A 19,670-nucleotide genomic window follows, 5' to 3' on the forward strand; every position below is an offset into this window, starting at 1 on the left:
CAGTAGCACATACTTCATCACCTTCCAAATAATGACCAGTAGCACATACTTCATCACCTTCCAAATGACCAGTAGCACATACTTCATCACCTTCCAAATGACCAGTAGCACATACTTCATCACCTTCCAAATGACCAGTAGCACATACTTCATCACCTTCCAAATAATGACCAGTAGCACATACTTCATCACCTTCCAAATAATGACCAGTAGCACATACTTCATCACCTTCCAAATGACCAGTAGCACATACTTCATCACCTTCCAAATAATGACCAGTAGCACATACTTCATCACCTTCCAAATGACCAGTAGCACATACTTCATCACCTTCCAAATAATGACCAGTAGCACATACTTCATCACCTTCCAAATAATGACCAGTAGCACATACTTCATCACCTTCCAAATGACCAGTAGCACATACTTCATCACCTTCCAAATGCAAAATGCTGTTTTGCATGATTTTATTTATTTAAGCAGGTTGAGTAACAGTCAGCTTATTAATAATTTTGACTTGAGCAAATAGTCACATTTATATTTATGAATGCATGGAAACTGTTTAGCAATCAGACTGGGATTTTAGTGCGGCTATAACAGTGGTTATTGAAAATATATTTACTTGATAGTAATTCTTTTTACCCTTTAAGCTAGTTTTCTACCAACATGTAGATAAATACCGAATTTGTGGTGTGTTTATTCATCATCAGGGAGATTGTGAGTTTGACTCCTGTAGTCAAATTGCCCATTCACCAGCAAAAAAAAAAAATACTTTTTGTCGACTTGCTAGGCTAATATCTCTATTTTCTCTCTCCGCTTTGCCCCTTTAGGAAATAATTTCAGGGGCATAAGTTTAAATAAAAATATTTTCAGATTTTCATTTATAATTCGGGTTTATTTTATTCTTTTGTTGTTCACACAACCCATATAAAAAAAAGTGGTCATCAAACTATGTTTTTACACATACCGTAACATGGATCAAACATATTGATTTTTAGTCCCTGTTTGACGCGGTGCGAAAATACATGGATTGACCTCCATGTATCTATGTGTGTGTCCATGCGTGTGAGCAGGCGGACTTATATTTTAGACATGCCTAGCCCGATTACATTCAAACTTCACACATACCGTATAATCTTTTAAATAGGCGTCACTCTAATTTAGGCGTTAGAGAAGAGTGAAAGGCCTTAATTTGGTTCTGAAATGTGCCTCTAAAAATGTTGAAAAATTACAGTCAAGCAAAAAAAACAAACAAAAAAATACTCAGTATAATATAATATGCATTTATTTTTTTTATTTTTGCTGGTAACAAAAATTACATTTTAAAAGAAGTTTCAAATAAAAACAAGAGTGCATTGCTTAGTAGCAAATGATCTCGGCACGATGGTGCAATCCGGTCATGCTGAGTTTCACTATTGAATAACTTACTTGTTTTCAAAGTGTTGCAATTGTTGATTATTACTCAGTAGTGATTATAATAATGTACAAAAAATAAATTCATTAAATTGTTATGAAATACAAGTAAAATTCAACTTAGTTACACTGTAAGCGAATGATTTCGATCACATGTAAATGCTCGATGTGATACGATTTCCACAATGCATTCTTGCATACAAGTCGCTAATTAACCAATCAAAATGCTGGATGGTGCCAATGTGTTCAAATCACCATACATGCAGCTCATTTAAATATGTTAATGACAGTTCAGTGACTTCATGGTGAACGCAACACGGAAGAGATTTACCGTTGTTGTAGTGCGAACTTTGGCTTTGATTTTGATAGGAAAACAGCATGATTTTTTTTTTAAATCAAGAAAATAGTTGTTTTCGAAACATAAACATTGAAGAAGAATTTAACACTTTTTACGGTCATACCAGCTCGTTGTCGAAACGCAGTTCACCCATTCATGCTACCTACAATAAACATCATACTCTTCAATAGGCGTCAATTTCTACGGTAAACCTAAATTAGACTGTAATTTAGGTGTCAGGAAAGATTTAAATGTTTGAAAGAATTACGCCTCAATTTTAGATATACGGTACATAATATTATACCTATGTATCAATTTGTATCATAAAGTTGGTTAACAAAATTGTTTCAATAAGTTGGCATCCTACTGCAGTATGTGGAACCTAAAAGTAAACACATCTAAAACAAAAATTATAATTTTTAATAAAAATGGCAAATTATGTATAGTGTTTGTTATGAAAATGAAGAACTAGATATAGTTAAAAAATTTAAATATTTAGGAATACAATTTAAACCAAGTGGAAAGTTTGATCTAGCAAAAGAACATTTATATAAGAAGGCATTGAAAGCTTTTAACTACATTTGTATATCAAACAAATAATTAGCACATCAACATCAACATTTTCGACCATATAATAAGACCAATACTAACTTGTGGATGTGAAATATGGGGTTAAAAGAAATATACAGATAAAACATACATAGAAAAATTAAATTTGAAATTGTGTAATATGCTTCTACAAGTTAACCAGACAGCATCAAATCTAGCAGTTCATGGGGGAATTGGGCAGACACCCGATCTCAGTTTTCATAAAAAAAATGATGGTCAGATAGTGGTATAAAATATGTAACAAAAATGGAAAAAAACTAGTAAATGAGGCAATTTCCTGTAATATTATTGATCAATCACAATGGGCAAAATCAATACAAGAAATAATAGGCAAAAGTGAAATTAATAATTATTGGAAAGAGACCAAGAAAAGCATACATCACATAAGTGGTCAAATAGAAGCCAGTTATGTAGATTTGTGGAGAAGTGCAATTAATTCAGAAAAAACCTAAATCTAAGGAAAATAATAAATTAAGAACTTACAGTAAATTCATGAATGAATTAAAAATAGAGCAGTACTTGACAAAAATTAAAAATCCAATTTATAAAAAATATGTATGCAAACTCAGAATTAGTGATCATAATTTAATAATAGAGAAAGGTTGTCATACAAGACCACTAAGACATGAATGTCACAGTCCCCGTTATTTAATTATAAAATATTCATGTTAAAATAATACATGGAACATCTGCAAACAATTGAATTAATATGTACTCTACTTTCATTGAGACCGGTTCAAAATCTCAAAGTACACAAGTGCAACCAAACTATGTCTCATAAACCTTGATGTACCTTTAATAACAACTTACCTTCTTTTGTTAATTCAGGTCTTTGTATATTACCAGGATCTGAGTTTGTTTCATTTTCACCACTATAATTCCCATCAAAATGTAGCCCTGACACCCCTCAACATTTTCCACTGAGATTGGTAATGGTACGACCCATCTATCACTGATTCAGATCAAGATCATGACATCACTAAAAACCTGAGCATTACAATCTAAGCTAATTATTTATTCTGAGCATGCTCTGTCAGTGCAGTAGGGAGAGGTAATTTTGGATGAAAATCTTGAAAAAGACACATTTAAGATTTTCAGATCTAGAAACAAAATTACATGCATACTCGGCAGAGACTTGTTCATCAACCTGCCTAGTTTCATCCATATCTGCTGCAGAATTTCTGAGAAAATGTTGGAGACAGAAAATGGACATTGACAAAAACCGTTTTAAAAAGTCCCTTTTTCAGGCTGCACCTGAACAGGGACTAAAAACAAAAGCGGATGATAGAATGTGTGGTACTAGTAAAGTTTAGGATGAATTTCAATTTCTGATTGATTGTCCACAACACAAAGAAGCAAGAATGAGGTTATTTCAATCAGCACAAACCTCAAATCATCATTTCAATATGTTAGATAATGAAGCAAAGTATATATATGGGCAACATAAATATAGAACTGGCAGTTTATATTAAAGGGGCACCTTCCAGTTAAGCCTAATGTCACAACAAATTTACTTTCTGGATTAAAATAACAATGGATAGCAAAAGATAGATTAACATTCTAAAGAACATAATCAATAGTGTCCCATGATTCTTTGGTGCAATCCATAGGATTGAGCGGTTCTCCTTTAACGAAAGTACCGTTTTCTAAACCAGTGTCAACAGTATATTTATTTTCATCTCTTCTTTTTTTTAGCTCCGCTGTCGACTTTGTCGAGCGGAGCTTATCATATGAGTGATTGTCCGTCTCCATCGTCTGTGTCAATGTTTTACTTTTTCGACTTCTTCTTGAAAACTACAAGCCTGAATGCTTTGATACTTGGTGTATATGTACCTTGGGTAGACCTCGCTCAGATTTGTTCATTTCATGATGATATCTTCAATTCTCTAATTTTGGTGAATATTTTTGTCATTTTTAGTAAAAAGTGATATTTTCGACTAATTGTTGAAAACCGCAAGTGCAATTGCTTTGATATTACATATATAGGTACTACATGTGGACCTCTCTCAGATTTGTTCATTTTGTAATGATATCTTCAATTCTCTAATTTTGGTGAATATTTTTGTAATTTTTGGTAACAAGTGATATTTTCGACTTCTTGTTGAAAACCGCAAGTCCAATTGCTTTGATACTACATATATAGGTACTACATGTGGACCTCTCTCAGATTTGTTCATTTTGTAATGATATCTTTAATTCTCTAATTTTGGTGAATATTTTTGTAATTTTTGGTAAAAAGTGATATTTTCGACTTCTTGTTGAAAACCGCAAGTCCAATTGCTTTGATATTACATATATAGGTACTACATGTGGACCTCTCTCAGATTTGTTCATTTTGTAATGATATCTTTAATTCTCTAATTTCGGTGAATATTTTTGTAATTTTTGGTAAAAAGTGATATTTTCGACTTCTTGTTGAAAACCGCAAGTCCAATTGCTTTGATATTACATATATAGGTACTACATGTGGACCTCTCTCAGATTTGTTCATTTCATAATGATATCTTTAATTCTCTAATTTTGATGAATATTTTTGTAATTTTTGGTAAAAAGTGATATTTTCGACTTCTTGTTGAAAACCGCAAGTCCAATTGCTTTGATATATTATACATATAGGTACTACATGTGGACCTCTCTCAGATTTGTTCATTTTCTAATGATATCTTCTGTTCTTTAATTGCCATGTGCATTGCTAACAGCGGAGCTATCTCAGCCGACAGGCTGCTTGTTTAGAATAGTATTTGACTATGTTCTATTCAAAATGAATAATGTCAATAAAGTTATTATTATTAATCTGATTTGAGATGGTCCAATGATGGTCATTACATACATTGGACATTAAGGATCCTTGATGAACATCATTTTGTCAAATGGCCATTTTGTTTTAATGAATACGGTTCTAGAGCCATATTTCTGACATGCTTTGACTGATTATGTTCAAATTTTATATATTTATTGTACATAATGTCATAGATATACAGATATATTGCTTTGACAATCCGATTCGAAATGGCCAAATGGAGGACGTTTTTGTTTTAATTAATGCTGTTCCAGAGCAATATTTTTCAATATGGAAAAGTACTCGTTTGATGATCAGATACGAGATGAGTTAATATCAGTCATTTTAATGATAAAAAATCATCATAATCAAACATCAGCTTCTGGATCCATATTTTGATGACATAATTATGTTCAAACTATATTACTATAAACAAAACTATATATGTAACTGATGGGAACTGTGCCATGCATGGCTTGTTAACATTGGTCTTAAGTAAAAAAGTCTCTTAATGCTAAGAAACGACGCCAGAGACCAGGTCTTGGCTGAGAACAGAAGGGGTGTGAGCCACGGTCAAGCGTCATTGCTGAAACCTGTTCCGTGATGTGAGTCGCAGATTTGAGGTAGTGGGTGGGTGGGATAGTTTGCAGACAGGTTCAGGTCGCTTGCTGAACGTAGAATGACTGTGCTAAGGCGAAGCGGGATACAGGAAAGCTTGACAATTGCATGGCAAGTAGGATTAGGCAAATGACAGTCACGAGAGTATGAGCTTACAATATGCGTGTGAATGGAAATAGCACGGGCGAGGCGTGCACGAGATGGAAGGTCACGTGCCTATGAATAGGGGCACACGTTGATGTCATGTGCAGGGGGATTACGACTGGTGTGTGTTGCGTAAGTCATGTGTTAGGGATTAAAACTGAGGCGTCGTTGCCGAGCATTAACGCAGACTATGCTGACGCATAATCATACTATTAATGCTAAGAAACGACGCTAGAGAAGGGGTGTGAGCCACGGTCAAACGTCATCGCCGAAACCTGTTCCGTGATGTGAGTCGCAGATTTGAGTTACATCACGGAGAGATTAGCATGGTACTTGATCAAGGCCAGTCAATGCAGGGGTCACCACCCGACCGTCGTTGCAGATACCATTTCCGTGCACAGAGTCGCATGTTTGACTCTATTCACGAAGAATGGCAGCGTGTTAATCGAGTGGTGCCCGCATGCACTGCAATGACACCCCCAAATTATGAGATGGCCGGGAATGGCGCAGCAACAAGCAAGCCGAGGAATCGGTATAAATACATGTTGTGGCATTAAAGTACATAACTGTGATGTACGGGTTTTGTCGAAATGCTGGGGCGACGTTGCAGTAAATTCGCTGACTCTTAGGAATCCAAAGAAGGCAACTGTAAATGCTGACCATAGCATGAGTTTGTCATTTGTGTGGATGGACGGGTGTGTTCGGAGTGATTCTTTCAGGCGTCTTAGAATGTTCATAGTGATAGGGAGTTGTGGTTTCTTGGTGTCCCCTAATGACCTTTTGATGCCAAGTAGTGTACGTTGTAACTGTACGTTGTCCGAGATGTTGTCTGGTTGACCTGAGTCGGTGTGTAGATGGATAATGGCCGCCAGGTAGACCTTAATGGTTTTGTACGTTATGCCAGTCTGAGCTAGGTAGGTGGCGAATAGTATGGTTGTTTGTGGTGTGACTGGGTATGCTGGTAGCCAGTATAGGTCACAGAAGTTGTGGTAGCGGTTTTGGCCGACTTGGTTTGTTCGACGGGTTGAGTCTGCGATGCTGCATTGCATGTGCAAATGTGCTTGTGCTGCTAGGGCTTGTGTACTTCGGTGTGCGGCTGGTAGTTCTGAGATATGATGCGCTCTGGGAGTAGATCGAGTGGAATTGGAGTAGCGGCGTGGTCGGCTGTTGGAACCAGTTGCTTGAAGCGTTGCATCTGTGAACGAGAAAGTGAATCGGCAATAGAGTTATTGACGCCATTAATATGGGCGATCATAACATGAAAGTTCCCTTTTGCAGCAACGAAGAAGATTGCCTGGACAAGGCCCATGATATTTGAACATCGTGTTGATCCTTTCTTCCAGATGTTAACGACGGCTTCATTGTCACAGTGGAACAGTATGCGTTGAGCGTGCCAGGAATGTCCCCAAATTGAACAAGCGATGAGAATAGGATACATTTCCTTCCATTCAATGGATGTTGGAAAATATGCTGGCCATGGTATGGTAAACCAATGGCCAATGTAGAAGCCGCCGCAACCAATAGAACCTGATGCGTCTGTGAAGAGTTCGAGCTTTGTAGCAGGTGACCAGTTGGACACTAAGAATGATGCGGAACCACTCCAGGATGGTAGGAAATCACACCACCACTGAACATCAAGTCTGAAGTTTTCAGTCAATGCAACGACGCTGTTGATATTGGTGACAGATGTGCTGAGGTTGATCATGCGGCGAAGGAAAATACGCACAAGCAAATAAGCAAAGCTTAACGTGCCAATCAGTGACAAGAGCTCTTGTTTCGTGCTAGAGGTTTTATGAAGCCAAGTGGGGAGTACTTGTAGTAGGTCGTTCAACTTGTCGTCTGGTAGTCTGATGACCATTTTGACAGTGTCTAGTTCAATCCCGAGAAATGTGAGCGTAGATGAGGGGCCTTCCACCTTTTCCTTGGCGATAGGAACGCCTAGTTCTTTGCACACAGATAGCATGGTGTTCATGATGTGTAGGCATGCCTGTGAGTTGGGGGGGGGGCAACGGCTAAATAGTCGTCCAGGTAGTGAATGAGGTTTTGTGTGTTTGCTCGTTGGGTGATGATCCAGTGAATTGCTTCGTCTAGCTGGTTGAAAAGGTACGGAGCTGATCTGAGGCCGAACGGGAGGACTCTGTCGAAAAAGTAACATCCAAGCCACTTGAAACCGAGGAGATTCCAGTCATCTTTTCTCACAGAACAGAGCCGAAAGGCATGTTGGATATCGATTTTTGCTAGTAGTGAACTTTGACCGCATTTCTGAATTAGTGCGATGGCATCGTCAACGCGGGAGTAACGTTGTGTATAGTCTTCTTTATTTATGTGGTGGTTGACGCTGTCGGATGTGGGTTGAGATAGGTCCAGGATCAGACGATGACCACCAGTCTTTTTTGGACGAAGACCAAGCGAGTTGACGACAAAATTTGGCAGCGGTGGTGAGGTGAATGGCCCGATGGTGTGTCCAAGCTTGACCTCCTTCAGAATAGATTTAGTGATGGCGTCAGGGTTTGCGAGAGCTGATTTTGCGTGTAGTTCTACAATGCTGGTGTCCTTTAAAGCCAAGATTTGCACCTTCTGAGATGTTGCGTAGTAGTGAAGCTGTGAATTCTTTGTCTGGGTGGTCATGTAGGGATGATGTGAAGGCATGCAGCTTGAGTGGTGTTGCCGGAAATATGGTGTGGGTTGCATTAGTTGCCATGATCATTTCCTCGAAAGGGCTGCAGATGAAAGGGCTGCTTTGCTGAGTTGGCTCCACTACTGCCATGACTTGACGAACCATGGTCGGGAGCGGAGCATATGAGGCACTTATGAATACGTCCAGCTTGGCAGGGACTGCTGAATGTACCATTGTTGAATTTCCGACAGATCTGACTGGAGTTTGCTGTTGATGTGCGGGTACCAGATGATGATCGTGGCTTGGGGGTGCTCCAGTAGTATGGTTTGTATCAATTTGCTGGTTTGTTGTGCACTACGATTTTCTATGTCTTTTCTTGCCACAGGAAAAACATGTTGGTATGATGAGGTGTGGATGTTGTTGAAAATGAACGAAGTCTAGCTGAGGATCGGGGATACTTCAGTTGGTTGTTGGATATTGTGCTGCATTCATCTGGAATGATTTATAGTAGGCAAGCCAAGCTTCGGGTTGGTAGATTTCTGCTTTTGATGCGATGAGACAGTAGTAATTTGAAAGGTGGATACATTCGGATGGGAAGTAGAAAGCTCTGTAGGCGTGGAAAACAGAAAAGCACTGGGACCAAGATGCATAGCTGTCAATGTTTTTTCGCTTCACCTGAGTTGTGAATGACGCAATTATACTATTTGTATCTAAACATTTTTTTCAGCAATTAACATACGAGTGTTTTAGTGAAAAAATCATAGTACATGTAGTTACAAAATGAGTACTCGAAGTTGTCAAGAATAATTAGGAAATTCTGCTGAATAATAATAACAAACTGTAACAAAAAAGAAATTCATCAGCCCCAATCTCACTCCCCACCCAGTAGCCATCTATTTAAAAACTCAAATATCTGTGCTCAACCTTAATACAGCCAGAGTGGCATACTGCCAATGGAGTAATGTTAGCCTCCAAATTATGTGTTAAATGGTCAACATAAGAAGTAAATCTCTCTCCAAACTGTCAAATGGGCATCATTGTAGATTGATCACATTATTTATACACACAGGTTGTTGAGATCGTTTCCACTGCTATAAGTGACATGATGGAAGCAGAATTCACTGCAAGTACCACACACCAGATAAATATGCTTTCAGCAGAAGTCGCACTCTCTGACTGGATGGAAAAACACTTCCTGTCATCTGGTAGTCTGATAGCTAAAAGTTGCCAGGCTGCATTGGAACTAGCTAGCCATTCAGTTGAGATGCAGGAGTTGGCATTTGATTATGGAAAAAACATGGCTCTGGCACAACAGGTGAGAAAGAGTAATGTACAATTTAAAACTTCTTGTGAGTGTATAAGATTAGTTTTAATATTTAGGAAATAAGGCCACACAATTACCAAATAATTTTGATTTCCCAGGAATAACAAATAAGGAGGAATGTCATGTATACCACCTTAACCACATCTACCAATCTGACCATGACATGGCGTAATAATGTAACTATGGGTAGAGTGGTGCTGATGGTGATAATGTAACTATGGGTAGAGTGGTGCTGATGGTGATAATGTAACTATGGGTAGAGTAGTGCTGATGGTGATAATGTAACTATGGGCAGAGTAGTGCTGATGGTGATAATGCAACTATGGGCAGAGTAGTGCTGATGGTGATAATGTAACTATGGGTAGAGTGGTGCTGATGGTGATAATGTAACTATGGGCAGAGTAGTGATGATGGTGACAATGTAACTATGGGTAGAGTGGTGCTGATGGTGATAATGTAACTATGGGCAGAGTAGTGCTGATGGTGATAATGTAACTATGGGTAGAGTGGTGCTGATGGTAATAATGTAACTATGGGTAGAGTGGTGCTGATGGTGACAATGTATCTATGGGCAGAGTAGTGCTGATGGTGATAATGTAACTATGGGTAGAGTGGTGCTGATGGTGATAATGTAACTATGGGTAGAGTAGTGATGTTGGTAATAATGAAACTATGGGTCGAGTGGTGCTGATGGTGATAATGTAATTATGGGTAGAGTAGTGCTGATGGTGATAATGTAACTATGGGTAGAATAGTGCTGATGGTGATAATGTAACTATGGGTAGAGTGGTGCTGATGGTGATAATGTAACTATGGGTAGAGTAGTGCTGATGGTGATAATGTAACTATGGGCAGAGTAGTGCTGATGGTAATAATGTAACTATGGGTAGAGTGATGCTGATGGTGATAATGTAACTATGGGTAGAGTAGTGCTGATGGCGACAATGTAACTATGGGCAGAGTAGTGATGATGGTGACAATGTAACTATGGGCAGAGTAGTGCTGATGGTGATAATGTAACTATGGGCAGAGTAGTGCTGATGGTGATAATGTAACTATGGGTAGAGTAGTGCTGATGGTGATAATGTAACTATGGGTAGAGTGGTGCTGATGGTGACAATGTATCTATGGGCAGAGTAGTGCTGATGGTGATAATGTAACTATGGGTAGAGTGGTGCTGATGGTGATAATGTAACTATGGGTAGAGTAGTGATGTTGGTAATAATGAAACTATGGGTCGAGTGGTGCTGATGGTGATAATGTAATTATGGGTAGAGTAGTGCTGATGGTGATAATGTAACTATGGGTAGAATAGTGCTGATGGTGATAATGTAACTATGGGTAGAGTGGTGCTGATGGTGATAATGTAACTATGGGTAGAGTAGTGCTGATGGTGATAATGTAACTATGGGCAGAGTAGTGCTGATGGTAATAATGTAACTATGGGTAGAGTGATGCTGATGGTGATAATGTAACTATGGGTAGAGTAGTGCTGATGGCGACAATGTAACTATGGGCAGAGTAGTGATGATGGTGACAATGTAACTATGGGCAGAGTAGTGCTGATGGTGATAATGTAACTATGGGCAGAGTAGTGCTGATGGTGATAATGTAACTATGGGCAAAGTAGTGCTGATGGTGATAATGTAACTATGGGTAGAGTAGTGATGATGGTGACAATGTAACTATGGGCAGAGTAGTGATGATGGTAATATTGTAACTATGGGTAGAGTGGTGCTGATGGTGATAATGTAACTATGGGTAGAGTAGTGCTGATGGTGATAATGTAACTATGGGTAGAGTAGTGCTGATGGTGATAATGTAACTATGGGTAGAGTGGTGCTGATGGTAATAATGTAACTATGGGTAGAGTGATGATAATGGTGATAATGTAACTATGGGTAGAGTAGTGCTGATGGTGATAATGTAACTATGGGCAGAGTAGTGCTGATGGTGACAATGTAACTATGGGCAGAGTAGTGCTGATGGTGACAATGTAATTATGGGCAGAGTAGTGATGATGGTGATAATGTAACTATGGGCAGAGTAGTGCTGATGGTGATAATGTAACTATGGGTAGAGTGGTGCTGATGGTGATAATGTAACTATGGGCAGAGTAGTGATGATTGTGACAATGTAACTATGGGTAGAGTAGTGCTGATGGTGATAATGTAACTATGGGTAGAGTAGTGCTGATGGTGATAATGTAACTATGGGCAGAGTAGTGCTGATGGTGATAATGTAACTATGGGTAGAGTAGTGATGATGGTGACAATGTAACTATGGGCAGAGTAGTGCTGATGGTGACAATGTAACTATGGGTAGAGTAGTGCTGATGGTGATAATGTAACTATGGGCAGAGTAGTGCTGATGGTGATAATGTAACTATGGACAGAGTAGTGCTGATGGTGATAATGTAACTATGGGCAGAGTAGTGCTGATGGTGATAATGTAACTATGGGTAGAGTAGTGATGATGGTGACAATGTAACTATGGGCAGAGTAGTGCTGATGGTGACAATGTAACTATGGGTAGAGTAGTGCTGATGGTGATAATGTAACTATGGGTAGAGTAGTGCTGATGGTGATAATGTAACTATGGTCAGAGTAGTGCTGATGGTGATAATGTACCTATGGACAGAGTAGTGCTGATGGTGATAATGTAACTATGGGCAGAGTAGTGCTGATGGTGATAATGTAACTATGGGTAGAGTAGTGATGATGGTGACAATGTAACTATGGGCAGAGTAGTGCTGATGGTGACAATGTAACTATGGGTAGAGTAGTGCTGATGGTGATAATGTAACTATGGGTAGAGTAGTGCTGATGGTGATAATGTAACTATGGGTAGAGTAGTGATGATGGTGATAATGTAAATATGAGGAGAGTAGTGATGATGGTGATAATGTAACTATGGGTAGAGTGGTGCAGATGGTGATAATGTAACTATGGGCAGAGTAGTGCTGATGGTGACAATGCAACTATGGGCAGAGTAGTGCTGATGGTGATAATGTAACTATGGGTAGAGTAGTGATGATGGTGATAATGTAACTATGGGCAGAGTAGTGATGATGGTGACAATGTAACTACAGGCAGAGTAGTGATGATGGTGACAATGTAACTAAGGGCAGAGTAGTGCTTATGGTGATAATGTAACTATGGGTAGAGTGGTCCTGATGGTGATAATGTAACTATGGGCAGAGTAGTGCTGATGGTGATAATGTAACTATGGGCAGTGTAGTGCTGATAGTGATAATGTAACTATGGGCAGAGTAGTGATGATGGTGATAATGTAACTATGGGTAGAGTGGTGCTGATGGTGATAATGTAACTATGGGTAGAGTGGTGCTGATGGTAATAATGTAACTATGAGCAGAGTAGTGCTGATGGTGATAATGTAACTATGGGTTGAGTAGTGCTGATGGTGACAATGTAACTATGGGCAGAGTAGTGCTGATGATGATAATGTAACTACGGGCAGAGTGGTGCTGATGGTGATAATGTAACTGGGCAGAGTAGTGCTGATGGTGATAATGTAACTATGGGCAGAGTAGTGCTGATGGTGATAATGTAACTATGGGTAGAGTGGTGCTGATGGTGACAATGTAACTACGGGGTGAGTAGTGATGATGGTGATAGTGTAACTATGGGTAGAGTGGTGCTGATGGTGATAATGTAACTACGGGGAGCGTAGTGATGATGGTGATAATGTAACTATGGGTATAGTGGTGCTGATGGTGATAATGTAACTATGGGCAGAGTAGTGCTGATGGTGATAATGTAACTATGGATAGAGTGGTGCTGATGGTGATAATGTAACTATGGGTAGAGTAGTGATGATGGTGACAATGTAACTACGGGGAGAGTAGTGATGCTGGTGATAATGTAACTATGGGTAGAGTGGTGCTGATGGTGATAATGTAACTATGGGTAGAGTGGTGCTGATGGTGATAATGTAACTATGGGCAGAGTAGTGCTGATGGTGATAATGTAACTATGGGTAGAGTGGTGCTGATGGTGACAATGTAACTATGGGGAGAGTAGTGATGATGGTGATAATGTAACTACGGGGAGAGTAGTGATGATGGTGATAATATAACTACGGGGAGAGTAGTGATGATGTTGATAATGTAACTATGCGTAGAGTGGTGCTGATGGTGATAATGTAACTATGGGCAGAGCAGTGCTGATGGTGATAATGTAATTATGGGTAGAGTAGTGATGATGGTGACAATGTAACTATGGGCAGAGTAGTGCTGATGGTGATAATGTAACTATGGGCAGAGTAGTGATGATGGGAACAATGTAACTACGGGGAGAGTAGTGATGATGGTGATAATGTAACTATGGGCAGAGTAGTGATGATGGTGATAATGTAACTATGGGTAGAGTAGTGCTGATGGTGATAATGTAACTATGGGCAGAGTAGTGCTGATGGTGATAATGTAACTATGGGTCGAGTGGTGCTGATGGTGATAATGTAACTATGGGTAGAGTAGTGCTGATGGTGATAATGTAAATATAGGTAGAGTAGTGATGATGGTGACAATGTAACTATGGGTAGAGTAGTGCTGATGGTGATAATGTAACTATGGGTAGAGTGGTGCTGATGGTGATAATGTAACTATGGGTAGAGTGGTGCTGATGGTGATAATGTAACTATGGGCAGAGTAGTGATGATGGTGACAATGTAACTACGGGGAGAGTAGTGATGCTGGTGATAATGTAACTATGGGTAGAGTAGTGCTGATGGTGATAATGTAACTATGGGTAGAGTGGTGCTGATGGTGATAATGTAACTATGGGCAGAGTAGTGCTGATGGTGATAATGTAACTGTGGGTAGAGTGGTGCTGATGGTGACAATGTAACTATGGGGAGAGTAGTGATGATGGTGATAATGTAACTACGGGGAGAGTAGTGATGATGTTGATAATGTAACTATGGGTAGAGTGGTGCTGATGGTGATAATGTAACTATGGGCAGAGCAGTGCTGATGGTGATAATGTAATTATGGGTAGAGTAGTGATGATGGTGACAATGTAACTATGGCTAGAGTAGTGCTGATGGTGATAATGTAACTATGGGCAGAGTGATGTTGATGGTGATAATGTAAATATGGGTAGAGTAGTGATGATGGTGACAATGTTACTATGGGTAGAGTAGTGCTGATGGTGATAATGTAACTATGGGTAGAGTGGTGCTGATGGTGATAATGTAACTATGGGCAGAGTAGTGCTGATGGTGATAATGTAACTGTGGGTAGAGTGGTGCTGATGGTGACAATGTAACTATGGGGAGAGTAGTGATGATGGTGATAATGTAACTACGGGGAGAGTAGTGATGATGTTGATAATGTAACTATGGGTAGAGTGGTGCTGATGGTGATAATGTAACTATGGGCAGAGCAGTGCTGATGGTGATAATGTAATTATGGGTAGAGTGATGTTGATGGTGATAATGTAAATATGGGTAGAGTAGTGATGATGGTGACAATGTTACTATGGGTAGAGTAGTGCTGATGGTGATAATGTAACTATGGGTAGAGTGGTGCTGATGGTGATAATGTAACTATGGGTAGAGTAGTGATGATGGTGATAATGTAACTATGGGCAAAGTAGTGCTGATGGTGATAATGTAACTATGGGCAGAGTAGTGCTGATGGTAATAATGTAACTATGGGCAGAGTAGTGAGGATGGTGATAATGTAACTATGGGCAGAGTGATGTTGATGGTGATAATGTAATTATGGGTAGAGTGGTGCTGATGGTGATAATGTAACTATGGGCAGAGTAGTGCTGATGGTGATAATGTAACTACGGGGAGAGTACTGATGATGCTGATAATGTAACTACGGGTAGAGTGGTGCTGATGGTGATAATGTAACTACGGGGAGAGTAGTGATGATGTTGATAATGTAACTATGGGTAGAGTGGTGCTGATGGTGATAATGTAACTATGGGCAGAGTAGTGATGATGGTGATGGTGATAATGTAACTATGGGGAGAGTAGTGATGATGGTGATGGTGATAATGTAACTATGGGTAGAGTGGTGAGCCTTTTTGTTGATTCTCTATGCGAGTGTGCACTATAACAAGATATGTATTGTGTAATACATCTGTGCATCAGAGTTGGTTTAAAAAAACCTAATATTAACACTATAAACTAGTGTTGTGCCATTATTACAAAAATATTGTAAATATTCAGAATACAGAACATCAATTATTTAATATTTGGTCACCGTACTTGCTACAGAGATATTGATGTACAAAATGGATGAAAATAAAATATTTTGTCTATTTTATATACTAATAAACCTTTCTTTTCATTCCTTAGCAATTTCTGACACACGGCTGTCATATAGATTTATATTTTCAATATTACATGGCAATATTAACATTTTTGACTCCCGTGTGCGAAGCACAAAAGGGGAGTCTTTGCAGTTAGTGTGTGTGTGTGCGTGTGTCCGTCTGACCATACATCATTTTTTGATGAAACTTGGTGCATAGATGCTCTGGGCCAATGCACAGATTTGATTAGGTTTTGGTAAAAATCTATGCATATTAATTACCTAATTTGCATGATAATTAGCTGATTTTTAGCTGTTCCATGACTGTTCCACTGATATCTAAAGAACCACTCATTGGACTTTGATGAAACTTGGCACACTAATGCATAGATTTGATTAGTTTTGGGTAAAAATCTGTGCAATATTAATTACCTAATTTGCATAATGATTAATCAATTTTCGGCTTTTCCACTGATATCTCAAGTACTAATCATCACATTTCAATAAAACTTGGTACATAGATGTCATAGGACACTACACAGACCTGATAGTTTTTAGGGTAATATGAGTACATATTAATTACCTAATTTGCATAATTAATTAATTTTCAGCTTTTGATATATCAAGTAGTAATCATCATATTTCAATGAGACTTGCTACATAGATCTTCTAGGATTATGCAGACACCTGATTAGTTTTAATTGGATATTAATTACCTAATTTGCATAATGTTCCTCTGATATACTAGTATAAAGAACCACAAATTGGATTTTAATGAAACTTTTAAAGAGAACTATGCAGAAACCCAATTAGTTTTTGGTAAATATTTATGCTTATTAATCACCTAATTAACATAATTAACACTGATAATCACATTTGAATAAAATTTGGTACATAAATGCTCTAGGACAATAGACAGGCCTGATTAATTTTGATTAATATTCTCTAATTAGCATAATAATTTTTTTGTTCTGTTCTGTTCATATTAGTTACCTGATTTACATAATTAGTTTTCAGCTTTTCCATCAATATCTCATGTACAAGTAATTTTTAATGTGTCTTCAATACTCTTCAGCACACGGGAGTTCTTTCTAAGCTTTCTTTGATTAGTGTTTAACATTAACATTTTTATTGCAATATTTATTTTCTAAAACATGGACTGAGGCTTAATATTATGACAGAATTTGTGGGGTATAGAAATTATTTCCATGAGTAATGCAGTGTATCATGCGGCTGAATTTTCATCATTGTCCACCTGCTAGGTGTTGTTCAGTTCGAACATTCCTCCCTCTACATAACCGTCTATGCCACATCGTTGCATGATAGAAAGTTTACTGACCAATAGAAAGCTTTGTTACAATGATTGCCAAAAAGCGCTTGTAGCTTTGAATTTCTGATGTCATCGGCTTCATTTCTGCTAATATATGTTGCAGCCTTGCAGTGACATCATGAGCTTCGAGGTGTAACACCTACTCTTCTATAATACTCAACAGTGATGACAACACTATTACCACGCTCGATGGTCGCAAGGCCGGTAAAGCATAATAACATAATGATTTACCATTTCCAGTGCGACTAAAAACGAACACATCAGACTCGGAACTAAGTAGCTTGAATAGCTTTAGTCTGAATATCTGCGAGTTGCATGATATATGAATATCATCCCTGTATTGCCTCGACATCCAAGCCAACACAGCTTCCACTGACATTTATTCCCTGGGAGGACATTTTCATCATTCCACAGCCATCATGGTAAAAACAAAGGTCAAAGACTCTCAGTAAACTGTACTTTGGGATGGTTGTTGAGACTCCCCTGAACAGTTTAACAAGATTACCCCTACATATGCAACATATTTAAATTTGGTTGTTTAGGATTACTTCAAAGTTAAGTTTGTGCTGTTTTCTCGATTTTCACTGGCTTTTCTTCCAGTGTTTCACAGCAGCTCGCGCAGAGCCCATAGAAATACATGGTAGAGTGGTGAGCATCTTTAACAGAAGCTTGGAGCATCTTGTGACTTAGCTCTGCCCAAGGATTTTGATAGTTTGTCCAAGTACGTTGATGAAAGAAGCAATTGTTGGTAAACTGATTCTAAACTGTGGGGGCATTGTCACATACACATAGTCCTGATGAAATATTTTAAGGTGATAGTGGAGTGTTTCACTGAAACATTGACCTTGAAAATTCAAGATGTATTTTCATTTAAGGAGAAAACACCATTCAGAACATTAGTTTGAGTGCTGTCCAATGATTGGTTACAAATTCAGGACATACAACCTTTGGACATTTGAAATATAGCGTCTTCCAGTGTATTTTAACATTGATTCAGAGAATAAAAAACACCTCCATCCTGACAGTCTATCAGCATCCAGAGTGTGTTAATAATAGTATATCATTGCAATCAAATCCACTTTAGGATATTGATATAAAGGAACAGTGAAGTGTAAATAACAAACAAACCCCAAAAATCATTGAAATGAAAAATATAAACTATATTATCTAATTCATGTACTAATGTATGTGATTATTTTGTGGTTTTTACTGAGGCAGCTGCTAGAGTGTTTTTAATGCTTTCCTCTCTTTTCTGTGAAGTAATAAAATTATTAGTTTTTGACTCCTGTGTATAAAGCACACAATGGGAATCTTTGTGGTTAGTGCGTCTGTATTTGTGTCTGTTCCACTGATATCTCAAGAACCAATTTCAATGAAACTTGGTACATAGCTAGCTGCTCTGGAATAATGCTCAGACCTGTTTTTGGTTAATTTCTTGATTTGCACACTATTTCACTCATTTCTCGTATACCATTCTACAAATGTGATTAGTTTTAGGTTACATTATTTGAATATCAATGACTTATTTTGTATATTAATTAACCAATTTCTCAACTTTTCTATGAAATTTGGTACACAAGTTTTACTACACTGACTAAACTATGAAAGCGACTCATTTGCAAAATTTAAAGTGAATATACTGAAATTATTATTACATGGACACATGAATAATTTCATGGCTTTTTTGTGCAAACAATTATCCCAATAACAAACATTAGAAACAAAATGTTAATTCAATTTGCAATTCAACTACCAAGAAAACTCAAAATTAGAAGGGAATTTTTACCTCATTTGCATTTTTTATTTCAGTTGCATTCTGAATTGTCACCATTCAAAAAACCATTATCAGCAAATTGCCAGATTAACCTAAACTCGGCTCCTGTTATCATCTATCTGGAAATGATGAAGAATAAAAACACTCTTCACAAATACAACAAAAATGGACAAGTAGATTTCAGAATGGTAAGTTGATTCTTGTCTTCCTTATTCCTGACAGTGATTCTTTTATTTGGTCTTTGTTCATGGTTTGTAGGCTCAGTATAACATCCTTATGACGAGTAAGTGATTCACAAGAAGAAATCAAATCTTTAGATCAGTTCTGCCTACACAAAGAATCTATTTAGTACATTTGCCTCTTCTATTACCGGTAGTTGGACTACCTCTGTTGGACTACCTCTGTTGGTCTACCTATATTATTAACTGTATCATAGATT

At 38.1% G+C, this 19,670-nt stretch overlaps 1 protein-coding gene across 2 annotated transcripts in view; it reads left to right on the forward strand.

The window, feature by feature from the left end:
• The window catches only part of LOC102803371 (all trans-polyprenyl-diphosphate synthase PDSS2-like), a 55,600-nt gene that overhangs the window by 33,894 nt on the left and 2,036 nt on the right, over nt 1-19,670 (forward strand). For both annotated transcript variants that reach the window (XM_085505605.1, XM_085505606.1), the window contains 2 exons: nt 9,587-9,832; nt 19,267-19,419. In XM_085505605.1, coding sequence (XP_085361731.1) covers nt 9,587-9,832; nt 19,267-19,419 — 399 coding nt within the window. The remainder of the gene's footprint in view (nt 1-9,586; nt 9,833-19,266; nt 19,420-19,670) is intronic.

The sequence above is a fragment of the Saccoglossus kowalevskii genome, chromosome 11, assembly GCF_978046115.1.
Source record: "Saccoglossus kowalevskii chromosome 11, keSacKowa6.1, whole genome shotgun sequence".
Taxonomy (NCBI): domain Eukaryota; kingdom Metazoa; phylum Hemichordata; class Enteropneusta; family Harrimaniidae; genus Saccoglossus; species Saccoglossus kowalevskii.